This window comes from Xenopus laevis, chromosome 7S (assembly GCF_017654675.1).
Source record: "Xenopus laevis strain J_2021 chromosome 7S, Xenopus_laevis_v10.1, whole genome shotgun sequence".
Taxonomy (NCBI): Eukaryota; Metazoa; Chordata; class Amphibia; order Anura; family Pipidae; genus Xenopus; species Xenopus laevis.
The window spans coordinates 76,985,746-77,004,201 of NC_054384.1; the positions used below are offsets into that span (position 1 = coordinate 76,985,746).

At 40.1% G+C, this 18,456-nt stretch overlaps 1 protein-coding gene across 4 annotated transcripts in view; it reads right to left on the bottom strand.

Moving 5' to 3' along the window:
* The window catches only part of LOC108697619 (agrin), a 271,432-nt gene extending 264,206 nt beyond the window's left edge, over positions 1–7,226 (bottom strand). For 2 of the 4 annotated variants that reach the window (XM_041571408.1, XM_041571406.1), the window contains exon 1: positions 6,620–7,226. In XM_041571408.1, the coding sequence (XP_041427342.1) occupies positions 6,620–6,817 (198 nt within the window). In that variant the 5' untranslated portion in view covers positions 6,818–7,226. The remainder of the gene's footprint in view (positions 1–6,619) is intronic. The other 2 variants (XM_041571407.1, XM_018227826.2) reach the window with 1 other exon arrangement.
* Positions 7,227–18,456: the final 11,230 nt, after the last annotated feature.

Below are 18,456 nucleotides of genomic sequence, written 5' to 3' on the forward strand. Positions count from 1 at the left end.
GGGCCCTTAAATTAGCAGCCTCAGTGGGTCACTAGTTCCCCAGTCTGACTCTGTTTCTGTATATCTGGGTGGCGCTGCAATCTGGCTCCAAAAAACACAAAAGCAGGCAATTTCATTTATTATTATTATTTATTATTTTAAATCCGCCTGCAGAAAAAACACAGGCTGACTGCAGCTCCATGTGCCCTTGTCCTAAAATCCCTTGGAGGGCCTCAATCTGGATAGCACTGTTCTTTACCAGTCTGTGTTTACTAACAAGATGAAAGGCAAAGATGATCATTTTAACAGCCACACTGATCTGCTACATTTCAAACTATGCATTCAAGCATGATGGCGTAACAAACAATGCACAGTTTGTTGCTCTGTTTATACAAGGACCCAGCAAGGAAAGCTTCAAACAACTGAAAAGACATAAAGCCTGTGATGCCTGCTAGTTTTGTATATTTAATGCACTTGCAGTAAAATTCGTATAAATGGCAGACATGTTTTAAAGAGCCTTGATCTGTTTTCATGTCATGGCAATCCCCAATGCATATTTTCACCCCTGAAATATGCTGAAAATTCTATAACGTGACAGGATGGGAATAAAATGAATCAGGTATGAGAATTCCTGTAAATATTGAAGATAAACATTTTAATAATGCTTTCCTGAGTGCTGACTTTATCTTTAAACTTAAGATACATAGCAGGGCACCAATTAACACTCATCATTTTCCCACTCAGCATCTTAACAGTGGAATGCCAAGTATTTGTTCAGTAAATGTCCTGTGCCGACCTCCCCTGAAAAACCATAATTCTCTTGCTAAAATGCTCACTATTAAGAGCAGAAAGAAAATGTTCATTATAATTGTATTTAATTCCTCTATGAATCAGAGATGAAAGTACAAAGCTAAACACATTCTATAAACAGAACCTCATATACATATATGTATATTGTCCTAATCTACTTCACAGCCTTTAACTCATTTTGCTTCCTTCTCTAAGGCACCTGCTGACTGCCAAAATGTTAAGTTTTGTAGTAATTTGTTCCCCCTTTATGGGTCTCATTAGAACAATCACCACCCATTACATCTCCCTAGTTTCTAGTTTCTCTTATTGATTTTTTTTTTTATCACCGCAATAACATGAATGAACTTGTTTGCAGAGGAATCTCTGCAATCACATAACTGGCCAAAGTAGTGGCCCTGCCCATACACATTCCTTCCTCGCAGCAAAGGGTTAAGTCTGCTGTAAACTCCCAGGCTGTAGCCGGTGCTCTGATCTGAATTCTGGATAGTGGTTTTACAACACAAGAGGGAGGAAAGAAGAGTAGCCTCGGGGCTAGCTAGAAATTCAATGACTGCAAGTGTTGAAAGTGCAGAGCTTTTGAAAGAGTTGTATTTACAAAATGCGCACATCACTGTATCATTCGTTCTGCCTAATAACAGCCTTCGGGCCAGAGACAGGGCTATCTGTATGACAGAAATCCATTCCTTAATGTTTAGCAATCTAAAAATATCAAAATTACACACTTAAAATCTCAACTGGAAACACATGTTCATGCAGCTCCTAAGTGCTCTGTGCAGCTAGGAGAAAATTATTTAAAAAAAAAAGGTTTTAAGAACGTTTCATTTCTGACTATTATGTCTGTACTTTTGTACACTTACCCTGCCACTCATAAGAAACCCAATACAAGAGGCCGACAGAACTGTGTCTGCACAAGCAGGACAATTTCAATAAATGGCCAAAAAGGGTATTTGTAGAGTCCACCAGAACAGGGGGCCTATCACATATTATAGCTTTCGCACAAAGCATCCCCAAGAAATGACAGACCCCTCATTTCAATCAACTGTAAAAGCTCTATAATGTAAGAAATTCATTGCTTAAAAGGAAAAGTTTCTGAGCTCCACAACCCCATATTTTTTGGTTTTCTCAGGCATCCCATGATCATAAGGAAGCTGGATGGATGGGCAATAAAGAAATCCTATACTGTGGTACAGAACCCAGAAAAAATGTACCCTGGGCTGGTGCATTGTCTAAAGAAGGGAAGAACCAGTCCAGAATAGCAGGTTAGCTATTGGGTTCGCTACTTAGTCTAAAAAAATGCGTGTTTGCATTCCAGCAAGGAGAAGAAACTGAGAAGATCTCTAGGCTCATCTGCTGGGTCCACTGGTAACTTAAAGGCACTCATGTACAAGAACTGGATGAATAGAAACTATGTTTCATTTAGCATTTGAAGGATATTGGGACCCAGATTATATCATGAGCAGGTTCCATACATCAGCTATGTATGTTTTAGTGTCAACCCATTTTTTCAGCATCAGCCTATGAATGTAGCAGAATCCACAACACGAACAAGTTTTACTCCAATGTAGAAACACATAGTGACCAATCCAAATGTTGGCTTTATTGGTCTTACTACTGGTGTCTGATTAAAACAAACTGCTGATTGGATGCTATTGGTTACAATTGTTGTGTGAAATTAGAGGTGTTTTCTGGGTCCTCCGTGTGCCAATTTTAGACATATACATTTCTCCAAGAGATTGGTGACTGCCATACATAGGTACGATCTCCAGCTGATCAGCACACAGCCACAAGGACAAAGAGTGTATGTGGGGCCACAAGTGTACAAAAAACATACATGCAAAGAGAGCAAGTGATCTGAGCTGGGGCTCCTCTTTACTTTCTAGACTGCTTTCTAGACTAGCTAACATGCTGCAGATTCAGTTTTCCTGCACACAAACTAACCGATATCCTTATTAGAAGAATATTGGTCATGATTGGCCGCCAGGGGTAATCATACAAAAACATATCTTTCCATGTGTGGCCACCACACAGGACTGCTTCTCAGCCTTCTCTCCACAACCTGTGTGCAGACTAGGGATGCACCGAATCCAAAATTCGGAAGATTCCTTCTACCTGGATAAACCAAATCCGAATAATGATTTGCATATGCAAATTAGGAGCAGGGAGGGAAATCTCATGCCTTTTAGTCACAAAACAAGGAAATAAGAATTCGGTTCGGTATTCAGCCAAATCTTTCGCAAAGGATTCGGGGGTTCGGTCAAATCCAAAATAGTGGATTTGGTGCATCCCTAGTGCAGACACAAGGAGCAGATTTCGGTGCAAAAATGCATACTCAAGCAGCGATAAAAAAACACGCAGGCCGACACAACGTCTGTTAGCTGAGGATATCTGGTCCAAATAGTCTGACCAAGAGTGACTGCCCTGGAACCTGCAGAACAGCATCTGTATATAGGAAAATGGATGAGTTGTGCAGTGCAGCAGCACCCATTGGTTCATGGTCTGTAGATTCGGAAAGTGGGTAATGGACATTTCGGATGACACGGTAACTGTAAAACTTTGCAGGTGTTGCACAACTCAAGGACCCTCAGTCTTTGTTGATGTACAAGTCCCACCACCCATCATAGTAGATTTTTGAAGTCCAGTGAGATCTGAATGGCGATGGTTGGAAACATTCTACCAGGAGAGTAGCAATGGATCACCAGACATCTCTCATCTGTGGACAACATGCTCCTGTCCCCCAGTGCACGCACCCTCTCTCCATATGGCTGCTGCATCAGCTTCCATTGGGTCCTGATTTAAGGGACTTTACCTGCTGATCTTTGAAAGCTGTCTATATAAAAGCATGTTGCATGATTAAAATTGATATACTGTTCTCATATACTTTTTTAAAAGTGCATTTTTTGTGAGTTCAGCAAGTGCATCAAATATTCTGTATGCCCATCAAATGCATATATTATAAATGCAGCATCTTGTGTTTAGAAAAACAACTGAATGCAACTGTGCTAAAACAAATATCTCAATGCTTGTTCATCCAAACCTGTGTCTCAAATACATTTCAAATACATGAAAAAATACCACATTAAAGGGCCCTAAACAAAGTGGGTTGCATAAAATCCCCCCAGGCTCTAGTACTGCATTGATCTTAGCCATGGCCATTCACTAAAGAGATTCTGGCTCCAGCAACTCAGATGTAAATCACAAATGAAATGCTCAGTTTGTCTACTTAATCTACTCTAGTACCTTTCTAACAGGCAAACACTTGAAATTGCCATAATGTACGACTTGCTGATTCAGAAGTCTCAAACAGGTTGGAAGCCGCACAGAAATAAACAAGCTCCTCCCCCATACGAAACTTTGATTTACTGAAATCCACTACTTCACAGACTGTGATTTGTGCCGCAAGACCCAACCCAGGCAATACTTGGGCAGCATCTGGCTGCAGCAGATGACAGTTACTGTCTTGTTCTTGCTATTGGATCCAACAAATACAACCACATTAGGCTTCAGACAGTGCTTTTAGCTGTTGCTACACTTAATAGGACAATCCATTGCAGGCTATACCAGAGCAAGAAAAAACACAGAGTAATTATACAAACAATAAATAGAAAGACAGTAACATAAGAGAGACACAGAGCAGGGGAGCCAAACTTGCAAGCCTCCAGTTGTATTATTAATACTTTATATTTAAAATGAATGTCTATACATATATGATGTAGCTCAAAGACAGTGACTGACAATGTGTAACTAAAAATCCTGTGTTGGTGCAGGAGTGAGAGCAAGTTCTAAAAAAGGGGTATGTATGGGGCCCACTGCACACCCTGACATAAATAAATGTGTATGTTTTAAAGATTGTTCCTTCTGTGAATTATCTAGCACTGAATTAGGTTGACCTCAGAAGGAAAGTGCATGAACTTAAGAGAGAGACAGCTTACTCAGGGGTGTAACTATAGAAGAAGCAGACCCTGCGGCTGCAGAGGGACCCAGGAGGTATAGGGGCCCCATGAGTCCCTAATTCTTAAACAGTTTCAATAAATATTGGTAAAACAAATCAACCTCTAAACATTTTGGGGGCCTGAAAAATAATTTGCTGTGGGGCCCAGCGTTATCTAGTTACGCCACTGAGCTTACTCATAACACTGCAGATTCTGGGCTGAAATAAATAACATTTTTGTCAGCTATAAGTGTCCCATGCTTGAGAAAGACTCACTTCAGTAACCATCCCTTTAATAATCTAGTCCAATGATCCCCAACCAGTAGCTCGTGAGCAACATGTGGCTCTCCAACCCCTTGGATGTTGCTCCCAGTGGCCTCAAAGCAGGGGCTTATTTTTTGAATTCCAGGCTTGGAGACAAGTTTTGGTTGTATAAAAACAGGTGCACTGTCAAACAGAGCCTCAATGTAGGTTGACAATCCACTTAGGGACTACCAAATAACCAATCACAGCATTTATTTGGCACCCCAAGAACATTTTTCATGCATGTGTTGCTCTCTAACTCCTTTTACTTCTAAATAGGGATGCACCAAATCCAGGATTCGGTTCGGGATTCAGCCAGGATGCGGCCTTTTTCAGCAGGATTCGGATTTGGCCGAATCCTGCTGGCCGGCCGAAGGTGGGGAAGGAAATTGCGTGACTTTTTGTCAGAAAACAAGGAAGTAAAAAATGTTTTCCCCTTCCCAACCCTAATTTGCATATGCAAATTAGGGTTCGGATTCAGTTGGGTATTCGGCCGAATCTTTCGCAAAGGATTCGGGGGTTCGGCCGAATCCAAAATAGTGAATTTGGTGAATCCCTACTTCCGAATGTTGCTCACGGGTGCAAAAGGTTGGGGATCCCTGATCTGGTATCTGGGGGGGCTCTATTTCATCAAAGTCTATTTTACCCCTGCAAATAAATCATTACAGAAATCCAATACTGCTGGCATGTACAATTACATCTTACCAGTGTCGGACTGGCCCACCGGGATACCAGGGATACTCCCAGGTGTCAGCGGGCCCTCCTGCTGCTAAACATTTGGCATTTTTTATGGTCATTCTTTATTTCTAGGAGAACAAAGAGGCTAAATCTAAATAGATGAAATAATAGATTATAGTATTAAAGTATATAAAGAAAAGAACTAGGAGAATAGAGGTTGAGTGACGGGAGGAAGAATATTAATACTGAGAGTGGCCCCTGGTCTAAGGTTTTTGGGTGGACCCTTAGTGTCCCAGTCCCACACTGCATGTTACAGATATAATAATCCTGATGTTATATTGGGGCACAAACCCTGATTATGCCACAAGTATATTTGCCCCATCGCTTACTTACATATAAATGCTTCTATATGGGGGCTACATGCTTTTGCTATACCAAATTGCAATATGATCTTTTTACTATATGTGTATATATATATATATATATATTATAAGGAATGAGAGTGGGAACTGTAATACTACAGGTTGTGCTGAAGCAAAACGAATTGTCCCTCACAGATTCCACTGAAAGAACGTGTCCCAATGTGTGTGAAGCCGGTAGAATGTTCCTCCAGTGTCTCCCCCAAGCCATAACTTTTGAGACAAGTATTTGCCAGAGAAGAAGAAGAAAGGAAATCTGTACAAAGCGCATTTCATGTTGTCGCTGCTGCTGACACTTTAGTCAGGTGGAACCGGTGCGTCTCCCGAAGTTGAAAACCCACCCATTGAAATGCCCATATGAAATAGCCACATGAAATAGCCAGATGAAATAGCCACATGAAATAGCCACATGAAATAGCCAGATGAAATGGCCACATGAAATAGCCAGATGAAATGGCCATATGAAATGCCCAACAGGTGGAATGTCCAGGTGGCCAGTTACCTTGCAAGAGTAGGTGTGATGCACCGGGTCCACGTTCATGATCTCCTCCACAGTCCCGGTGAGCACAACGTTCGCCTCCTCTTCCCTTAGCTCCAGCTTTCTCTCGGGACATGAGCTCCTGCTCAACCCCAGACCCACCGTCGTTACAACCCAGAAAGTCCAAAGAAGCGCGGCCGGGGCTCCCCACCTTCTTCCCATGGCTGAAAAGGGGGTGACGAGGGTAAAGGAGAGCGGGGAGAGATGGGGGGAAGGTGAGAGCTGCTGTGAGGGTTTCCCCTGCCTCTTCTACTGCTGCTCAAAGGAAAACCTAGAAAAGAGAGGACGAAACCACCCAAGAGTAGGAGGAGGGGGGAGGAGAGCCGATTATTTGAGGTCTTCTTCTCATGGGGCTGAGGGGGATTTGCATGCAATCTGAATGGCTGATAAGCACAAGAGGGTGGCAGTGGTGGCGGCAGCAGCTCTGTCCTCTCTACTCGCCCAATGCTCCCCCCCCCCCCCCTTTCCCCCTTGTCTCTGTCTCTTCGGGAGGAAAAGTAAAGGATAACGCCACCTCCAGGAAATGCGGCTGAAATCAGGTTAATGGATAATCGGGAGTGTAACGTGATGTGCCTGCGAAAGGTGCATAGGGAGGAGCAACAGGGCTGGGAATGAATGGGAGGAGGCTGTGCTGGGGGTGCTGGGTGCCCACTGCTCAACTCACACTCACTTGGGAGAGGGGAATTCGAACCGACTCTGAATGCGGCGGGACTCTGGGAGCAGCTTCTGGGGTCGCGCACCTTTTCAGTCAGGTAGTAATCAAGGGTCTCCTGTTGTAACCGGGGTTGCCTGACATTTAACAGGGGCTCAAAATTAGAGGAAGCTGATCCCAGGAATCGCTGAAGGACTTGAAGGTATAGAGGCCCAGAGGGGCACCGCCTGATCTGCAATTTTAATACAGGCTTAGCTTTGTTCTAGGGTCACTAAAATAATTATGCTGCAAAGTAACGTCTAGTTATGCCCCTGTAAATAAATTGTTTGGCACCCTTCAGCAATCTATGCTTGTTCTCATCTTCACACTCCAGTCCATATACAACTACATCTGTCAGATTGTGTGTATGAAAAACACATCCCCTAAGGGCAGAGACACACGTGGAGATTCGGGGAGATTAGTTGCCCTGCAACTCTTCTTCTGGCAACTAATCTCCCTGAACTGCCTTCCCATGACTAGAATCTAAATCGCCGGCGGGATGGCACTCGGATCGCTTTGTTTTGTAAGGTCGCCCAAAGTTTCCTTGTGAGGCATCTTTGGAAAACGAAAGTGCTTCAAGTGCCATGCCACCAGCGATTTAGATACTAGCCGCGGGAAGTCAGTTCAGAGAGATTAGTCGCCCAAAGAAGAGGCGATATGTCGCCGAACACTAAATCTCCCCGAATATACACGTGTCTCTCTGCCCTAAAAAGCTATATCTTTTGCCTGGATCAGATAATACATGCACTTTGGCATTTGGCTTGTCCTCCTGATCTAACAGATTGCCTACAGGTCCTCACACATTTAGGGGCAAATTCACTAAGCGCCGAAGCGCCTAACGCTAGTGTCAATTCGCTAGCGTTGGTCATTTTCGTTACTTCGCAAATTCACTAACGAACGCTGGCGTAAATTAGCTAGTGTTACTTCGCACCCTTATGCCTGGCGAATTTTAGCAACGGACGTAACTACGCAAATTCACTAACGCGCGCATTGTACTGAACGCTACCTTTTACACTAGACTTCATTTCATTATTCCACCCATGATTATTAAGTGAAGACAATTAGTTTGGAACTCAGAACTTTGACGGGTGCTGTGCATTTGAAATACCTACATAATAGAACACTAGGGGGCAAATTCACTAAAGGGCGAAGTGGCTGTCGCTAGCGGCAATTCGCCAGAAATCTCATCCGCATGGACTTTGCCAATTCACTAACAGGTCTAGAGGACAATTCGCTAGCGAACAAGACCGTCGCTATCGTTCATTCACACCCTATCGCCAGACGACTTTTCGCTCTGGTGAACAGTCGTTACTCTGCTAATTTACTAAGATGCAAATTTTACTGAATGTTAACCCTGTCACCAGAGTTTACTTCGCCACCTCAAACCAGGCGAACTGATAAAACGAAGCAACGTCCTCAATCTTATGTCAGTGATTAGTGATGGACGAATTTGTCCTGTTTCGCCGAAAATAAGCAAATTTCCAGTAAAATTCGCAAAACGGCAAAGAATTTGCAAAATGTCACATTTTGCCGGCGCACATTCGCCACCGAAAATGCACCTTCGTCCAAAAAAAACAGATGCCGGCATCCATTCTTTTTGAAGAATGGCAAGCGCGGGAATTCGCCGCAAATTCACGCCTGGAGAATAAATTCGCCCATCACTATCAGTGACATCATATCCTGTATGCCAGAAATGCAAGTTGTAAAATAAAGCGGGCGACTTTTCTTTTTTTTAAAGCGGGAATACCTTCAAAAGTCCACTATTAAAGATTTATGTGAGCAATTTTCTAAAACTAATTTGAGGGGCATGCTCATGTCTAGGGCATTAGATCATCTCTTCAGTCTTTATTATGGCTCATTGGACATTTATATTAAAAAGTGGCCACTTCAAGCATTTACACCAACATCACTAGTAAAGACTTTCATACGACTTTTTGGTACCGTCCTATTCAAATTAACCTAAGCGCAAGAGTGCTAGCGAAGTTTCGCTAGGCAGAAATGAACACTATCGCAAATTCGCCAGCGTTTGGCTTTACTAGATTTATCCCTAAAGTATTCTACATAGCATTGCCTCTAATCAAGCACATTATTACCAGGGTGCAGCATTTCATCAGACAGAGAAATGATAACTAATGCAGTTTTGATGCAGTCTCTGTGGGCTTGGAGCCAGGGTGTAATGCAGTTGCAGATACCAGCAGAACGTACAGGCTCTCACTTTAAAATTGTATTTATATATTAACCAGAATATGATGCACTTTGCCAGATACGGAATACTTTACTCAGCCTTCTTCTCTAATGGACCCCAAGCACCCTAAATTATGCCCTGTAAGCAGTAAAGGATGTCTATATATACAATTTTATTAGGATATTAACATAAGAAAAATTAGAAACTCTCCTAATTCTACCAATTATGCAGTTACTAGTTTAAACATACTGCAGTGCAACACAATATACATTTCTTGCATGAAGAAAGTGTGTACAAGATTTACTTTCAAGCAAACAGATTGCACTTTATATGCTATTAGTCTCTGCAACTGAACCTGCATGTAAACTGGACATCTGTTTGAGGCCTTGATGTCATTTAATGCATGTTATTTATAACCACTTATCTTTCTTTATAAGGTAAGTTTATAAGTAATGTTTGTGCTTTTTTCATAACAAGTGACTTTCCAAACCTACCAACCTGTGTAGACATACCTCCCAATTGGCCAGGTTTTCTTGGAAATGGTATCTTCTTTGAATGATCATTGGTGCGATTGAGCGTAATAGAGTATGGTCTGGACAGAATAGGGACTAAATATCTAGATTTTGAAGATATACTTAGAGAATTTTTGTGACATCCTCAAGCACACATATTCAGGTAAAGGGGTTTAAATATATATAAAAAAAATATAGATATATCAATAGTATCAATACATAATTAGTTGGCCCCACTTCCTGGTAAAACTTCTTCCCTGTGTTAAATTTATAATGAAGGAGTAAAATTCTTAAGTGAATCAGATAAAAGTTAAGTATAAGACTGGCCATACCAGGGATTGCTTTAACTTAGTTGGCCAGCTTAAATATATTGCAATATATGGACAAACAATCCCTGTTGTGTTTAAAAGAGGAGGGCATTTTTAGTAACTCTCGGGCGAATTTGCTGACCTGCGAAAATTTGCCTGGACAACGCTAGTTCACGAAGATCCGAAGTTGCGCACAGGGTACCGAACGCTTGCGAAGTTGCGCTAGCGAAAATATGATCAGCAGTTCAAAGTTACGCTAGCGTTGGCTAATTTGCATATGGCATGCAGTTAAAGTACAATGGCGTATATGCTGCAGCAAATACATTACACTACACAAGGTCAGGGAACCTTAATAAAATTATATAGAGTTGTTATAATGCCCTACACATGTGCCCACAGTATAGTTTAGGTGCCATATATTATCAAATGTAGGGGGGGAAGGAGGGTACACCAAAAATTCGATCTTTTTGACCCTGTAAAAAGGAAAAGACGCCAGCGTTTTTTGGGACTTAGAAACATTTTCAACAAAATTTCAAGCAAGTCCTATCTACTCTATTGCACTTCGCCTGGTCTGAGGTGGTGAAGGCAAGTCTGGCAATAGAGGTAACGGTCACTAAAATAAAAAAACTTAGTGAATTTGCGTAGTAACGCTCTTTGGCCAGAGCGAAAATTTGCCTGTTGTTAGAGTGCAAAGTTGAGCCAGAGTCTATCTCCTTCACGAGGGAAATTACGACAGTGACTGTTAGTAAATCGGCAAAGTGCCGAAATGATGTCACGCTGGCAAATTTTCGCCAGCGTTAGCCACTTCGCCCTTTAGTAGATTTTCCCCTCAATGTCTTAAATATATTGTTAATGGGTTGAGTGCAGAGGACCTTTTGTAATTGTCTGTATGAATGTTGTGGTCACAGCCTCATTGCTTAATGGTTCAAAAAAATGATCGATGAGCATAACTTTCCCTTCTTTGGTAAAGTTGCCGGGTCAGGAACTGTTTGAATATTAACCTCTCTATGAAGCTCTTAATAAATAAAGGATACTCCTTTTGAATGTATGGTCCATATAGCTGGATACAGATGGACATATTGGCCTAGTACAGTGATCCTCAACCAGTAGCTCGTGAGCAACATGTTGCTCTCCAACGCCTTGGATGTTGCTCCCAGTGGCTTCAAAGCAGGTGTTTATTTTTGAATTCCAGACTTGGAGGCAAGTTTTGGTAGCATAAAAAGCCGGTGTACTGACAAACAGAGTCTCAATATATTTTGACAATCCACATAGGGGCTACCAAATGGCCAATCACAGCACTTATTTGGCACCCCAAGAACATTTTTCATGCTTGTGCTGCACCCCAACTCCTTTTACTTCTGAATTTTGCTCACGGGTCCAAATGACTGGGGATCCCTGGCTTAGTATATAGTTTTTTCATATTCATAAAAGGGGGAATGGAGGCTACAGGGATGTTTAAGTAAAACATCTAAGATTCAGTTCCGTGAGAAAAACATATCTATGTATTTTAACACAAAATGGGTAGATCATTTATAAATTTTCCTATGCATAAATGGAGCCAAACTGGCCAATGCAGGCCTTGATCTGGCTTTTTAGCAGTCAAACTGCCGAATCATGAATTTGTGAAATGCTGGTGCATTGTTAATGCTAATGCAGCAATCAGTTCAGCAAAAGAATAGCTCTGGCTCTCTGTGTTCAAGTTACATGATAGAGCTATATGGTCATGCAGTTTGGAATGCCCAAATATCACTACAGTATTGCTCATTGGGTACAACATAATGTTTATGCAGTTGCTTGATCAGCTGTTTAACATGACAAATCAACCCATGTGATGGATTAAAAGAGACATTTTAAATAAAAAGAAAATACAAACTTTATTTTGGACAAGCCCACTATTTAACTCATATTTAATATAGTGTTATATGAATACTTCAATCTGTACAACTCAACTTTCTTATCTGCCACCATTTACTAGCTGACATGGTACTACAGTAGATGCAATTAACAAACCTGACTACACCATTAATATGGAACTATAAACCACTAAAAAACCTACAAAACCTGTTGAAAAATTCAAGTATCTATGTTACCAGTTTGTGTCATTACAATATTCAGTTCATATACCAAGGAATCTTGCTTAATTCTGAATTTCTGAGACAATTTTTTGCAGTTCTAGCAAATAAAGAGCTATGCAGAAATCTTTCATATTCAGTTATTTTCTTGGCCTCGATATATATTACAAGTACGATAGGATTAATTAGAAACTAAAAAATGCTTAGTCAGTTTAGGCTTCTACACTTACCTTGTCACATTAATGCAATGCTGAGAATCCACAAGTGTAGAGAAATTCACTCTACAGATCCATCTTAAAGTGATACTGACGCTTAAAAAATTATCTTCAAAATATGAATCTACATTAAAAGTTACCTATAGGTCATGTTGATAGTTTTTCACTGATAGTTCTGCTTTTGTAACTAATTGTAACAGTTTTTCACTGATAGTTCTGTTTTTGGAAGTAAATATAACTTGAAGTTCCTTAAACTGACTATTTTGCCAACCTGACTGCCCTTTCTCAAACTGTCAGTTAGAGTTTATAATGCTAACAACTCCTGCTGCACAAATATGGCAGCCCTCTCATAGAGGAACATGGGGGTAAGAAAGGTAATGTAAAAGCATCTGGCAAATTTAAAAAATTATAAATAGTATACAAAGACAATATTATGATAGATATAAAAAGGTTATTTTCTGATGTCAGTATCTCTTTAAAACCTTAATTTGTACGATATAGTTTTAAGCAAATAGCTACTTATGAAAAATTACACCGTAGGAAACAAGCCTCCTTATACCTTAATAATACTGGAAATCTGGATTATTTCATTATCTAAATGTAACTTGCATTTGCAATATTTTTTAATAGAAAATGGGTTACCAGTAGGTTAAACTATAATGTATCTTGCTGACTGCTAATTTGGCACTAGATCAAACTTTATTACTGGTAAAATGTAGCTTATTAGTAGTCAGCAAGATACATTATAGTTTAACCTACTGGTAACCCATTTTCTTGTAGTTATTAGAAACATTTAAAGAATATTCACCATTGTAATAAATTTTAGCACTTATATAAAATTTATCCTGCTTTTGTTTTTGCCCTTAAAGGAAAACTATACCCCCCAAACAATGTAGGTCTCTTTAAAAAAGATATTGCATAAAACAGCTCATATGTAAAACCCTGCTTCATGTAAATAAACCATTTTCATAATAATATACTTTTTAAGTAGTATGTGAGTAATCATAAATAGAAAATTGCCATTTTAAAAAATAAGGGCCAAACAAACCAACCTATACATGTTAGGTAACATGAGCCAATTAACAGACAGAGTTCTGTCTTTTGCTTCCACACTTCTTTCTGTTATTGTTAGAGTTGTAGTATTTCTGGTCAGGTGATCTCTGAGGCAGCACACAGAACATCACAAAATGGTGGTTCAAGGCAAGAGATGTAAAAGGGCAATATTTACTTAAATATATATTTTAGTTTCTTTCATATGCCAATTAATTTGATATAAACTATCTGTTGCTTAAGTATTCATTTTGGGGGTATAGTTTTCCTTTAAACAAAGAGGAAGAACATAGATTCTTGTGCACACATAATATTTTGCTGCATCTACACCCATATATGGGTGGCGCCCTATAATTTGTCTCTGCAGAGCATTCCCTCTTAAAACCCTATTATGGCAGCCCTTACTCAAGTTTAGTATATTATATGCTATTACATCATTTTCTATGGTTGCAATAATCAGTGTACTAATACCTTTGTTAAGGGAATTGATAAAATATGCACATTATGTCTACTCTCCGGACCAGCACTCCTACTCCAGAGACAAATGTATAATTCCAAGAATTAAGTATAGATCTAAAGAAGTCCTTAACAAATTATTTCTCAAGCCTGTCCTTGGTCTTCAGGATTGGCTCAGTGAGATGACCCCACACATTGACTCATCTGTTGTTCTTGGTGGGTCTCATGGACATGCATCAGAAAATGTTTTTACGTGTTATATAGTGATGAGAAGATGATTGATTACTGTGCACATTGATGTAACTAGATGTTACTGGGCCCCACAGCAACTTCATTTTAGGGGCCCCAACATATCCAGAAGTTGTCCTGTTTTGCCAATATCTGTAGAAATCACTTATTAAAAGGAACAGTAACACCAAAAAAAATGAAAGTGGTTTAAAGTAATGATAATATCATGTAGTGTTGCCCTGCACTGGTAAAACTGACCTGATTGCTTCAGAAACATAAACAAGCTACAGTGTAGCAATGGCATACATTGAAAAAAAGTCTATATGGCACAGGTTAAATAGTGGATAACAGATAACATTATGTTCTACAGAGCTTATCTGCTGTGTAACCTGAGCCTTTTCTCCTTTGAATGGCTGCCCCCATTGCTACACAGCAGCTTATTTTTATAAACAATAGTAGTGTTTCTAAAGCAAACACAGCAGTTTTACTACTGCAGGGCAACACTGCATTATATTTTTATTACTTTAAATCAATTTCATTTTTTGATGTTACTGTTCCTTTAATTAGGGCTTCATGAGGCCCCCCTATACCACCCAGGCCCCCCTGCAGCAACAGGGTCTGCTTCCTCTGTAGTTACGCCCCTGACTGTGCACATTGCAAGCATTAAGAAACATGAGTAGAATCAGTGCCATAAAGAACCTTGCCAGGTCTCCCAAGCAAAAAATAAATAAAAATGAAGGGCATCTCCTCTTCAATATGCAATCCCCACTCTGTCCTGATATGCATTCATATTAGTAGTTGTGGGCACAGTTAAGAAGAAGATCAAATTTGCCCATCCTCATTTGTGGCCAGATTGTACAGTACTCAGTACTATTGTGTTAAATAAGACGTCAGCTCATGTGTTGACAGTTTTGGTCTGTGATATATTTAATTCTTGAGGAGGACTCCATGTTAATTAAAGAAGTAATTGCCAGATAAGCAGTCTTTGCCTGGACTAATTTTCCCAATGAGTTATAAAAAGAAGAAGGGAAAAAACTTTCTTCAATTTTTTTCTAGACTTTTTTATATTGAGGTAAGCCCTTTAGCTAGCGAAAAGCCCTCCTTCACATTCCTGCAAGGTAACAATCATTACTCATTGTGTTTGAATTATATGGAATGTCATCTGCTTTGCAGCTCTTTGAGCTATCTGCCCATAGGCATACTTCTAATTCCAGATTTGCTTCTTCCCAATATAATAGCAAGAAAGAAATAACATTCCAAGCATAGATCCACAAGGTGCCTCACCTCACTAGCTGCTCAAGCACTGGAAAAAAAAGTCTGATTCCCAGATAAGATAGAAATCATGTAATGACAAAGAACAGGGTTAATGACAAAGAACAGGATTAATTACTTGCTAATTAGAGAAAGCCCAAACATTTGTACACAAAGCATTGATAGTGGCTGACCTGTGCTGTCCTGGAACTGTTTAGTTTCATTACATTATACAGTCTGACATATTTATACCTTTCAGGAGAAATCTTCTGAAGAACAAATACACTGCTGATCTTTCTGCTTGCTCCCCCCCCCCCTAAATTTGTAGCTTTCCATTGCATTATGTCTAGGAAGGCAAAACCCAACCCTTGATTAATGGTTTCCAATCAGAAGGGCAATTTTCTCATCCAGTCTTGCAATTGTATTAGCAACAGGGTGAAATATAATGTTACATTTGAAGTGTTAGTTGCAGCTGTGTAAGAGTGTTAAATGGGTCATGACACATTTTAATGAAAACATATACTGTTGGTTAGGGGGGAAACTACTCTGGGAAAAAAATAAATTATGGATAGAATTCTTTTCTCATAGAATTTCATGCTGGATTTTTACACCGAGTTACATATTTGCTAAAATGAATAGACAACTTGGTACATAATGCTGTTTTTTTTACATGCACATTTTTTTTTGCCACAGTATTATTAACAGGCAACTGAGTAGTTAGCCCCACTACATCAGCTCTTCTGGCAGATTTAGCTCCATTTGTCCAACCATGTGCAGGACGGAGAGTTGAAAAAATTTGAAGATTTTTTTTTATCATATTTTTATCATATACTGTATACACACGCAAGTGATCCAAGTATAGGAGAAGGAAGAGGAACATCAGCAGTATTACTGCAAACAACTTTTTATTCCAGGCAGTGGTAAACACATGTTTTGGGTTCAATACCCTTTATCAAGTGAATCACTTTTCACTATTCACTTGATAAAGTGTATTGAACCCAGGGGCGTAACTACAGAGGAAGCAGACCCTGCGGCTGCAGGGGGGCCCAAGAGGCTCTAATTAATTAGGAATTTTAACATATATTGTTAATACAGGGCAACCACTGGATATTTTGGGAGCCCTAATATTATTTTGCTGTGGGGCCCAGTAACATCTAGTTACGCCACTGATTGAACCCGAAACATGTTGTGTTTACCACTGCCTGGAATAAAAAGTTGTTTGCAGTAATACTGCTGGAGTTCCTCTTCCTTCTCCTATACTTGGATCATTTGTAGCAGTTGCAGCACAGAGCAACTATTAAGGAATTAGACGCATACCATTTGGAAAAGCTGTGCTGACCACCATCCCCCTCTTCTATTTGGACTGATATACACACCCAAGACCATCCCATAAAACTGCCACCCTAGACAAGTGCCTTGGGTGTCAGTATAGAATGCACAGCCCTTGTTACGGATAGCTAATGATTTTACGTAACCCTTGTTTCAAGAATAGGACAGAAAATATTTGTTCAACCATAAATATGATGCTTCTTTGTCACCAACTTTGGGTTATCTAATACATCTAGTATCTAGGAGAAATGGTTACCCCAAATCTCTCCACACTGGGAACAATAATACCCAATTCCAGTGCTATTAATAATGATGAACCATGGCAGATTAGCAGATATTCAACAAAGTAAATCTACAAAGCAGCTCTGTCTTCCAGTTAGATAAGTAAAACAACACACAAACTAATTGGTTGTCAATCAGATTCATGAAGCACAGATCTGATGACTATGTAGATAACATCCAAACCCACCCAAATTCTAACTGGATGAAAGCAGTGGCTTTCAAAAGTCTGCATACTTGATCAATGATAAAAATGTCACCATCATGGTATTATGTAATTATACTGGGCTGCATGTAATAAAACAACATATTCATGCATAGAAAACATCCCAAAGGAAAATGATCCACTCTCAGTGTTAGAACTACAAACAAGTATGTAGGGAAAAGCATGTTGGCCCAGCCACTATACCTTCAACTTACTAAAAGGTCATTTTTAGGTGAAATTCCCCCTATATTATTTCATTCATGCAATGGGGCCCAGCTCTGTATTGTAGCACTACTGTGGAAACCAGTCCATATAGATTCATTGGTACACCAGACCAGGAGACTGGAAAGGTGGAAACTTATCTACTTTAAAAGATTTATTTTTTATTGCAGTAAATGTAGGACCATCAGCTTACTTATCCAGGTGTATCAATGAAGCCATGGTTGAGCTACGCTAATAAAAACATAATTATATAGAATCATGTGTAACACTAGCTATATTGGAACTAAAATAGATGTATCAGAGAAACACACCCTTTCTTAAAATATATATTGGTATGAATGAACACTGTAACATATACCATGTGGACAGCTTATTGGCCGGTGTGGGGTGCCTCTAATGGGCATCACCACCTATATCTTGCCAAAAAGCAGTCATGTGTCGATCAGGCAGGTTAAAAAAATCACGTCACTGATCTCCTGCATTCCCCTCGTTGTGATCTGATTGTTGGTCCCTAGGGCCCACAATCAGATCATCCCGATATTGCCCACTCAGGGTGAGCTTATCGGGGCAAGATCCGCTCATTTTGGCAACCTCTCCAAACAAGCACATCAGCACATGTATGAACATCTTTAGTCCGATGTAAAAATAACTTACAGAGGTTTGGAGGATGCAGCTGAGGACAGAAGGCTGTTGACACAAAGTAACAGTAGTCAGCCAGCTCAGCAAAGTAGTCAGAGAGATCAGCAGGGGGCTAGGCTTAGGGAACTGTTCCAAACCATTGAAAATCATGAAAAGTCT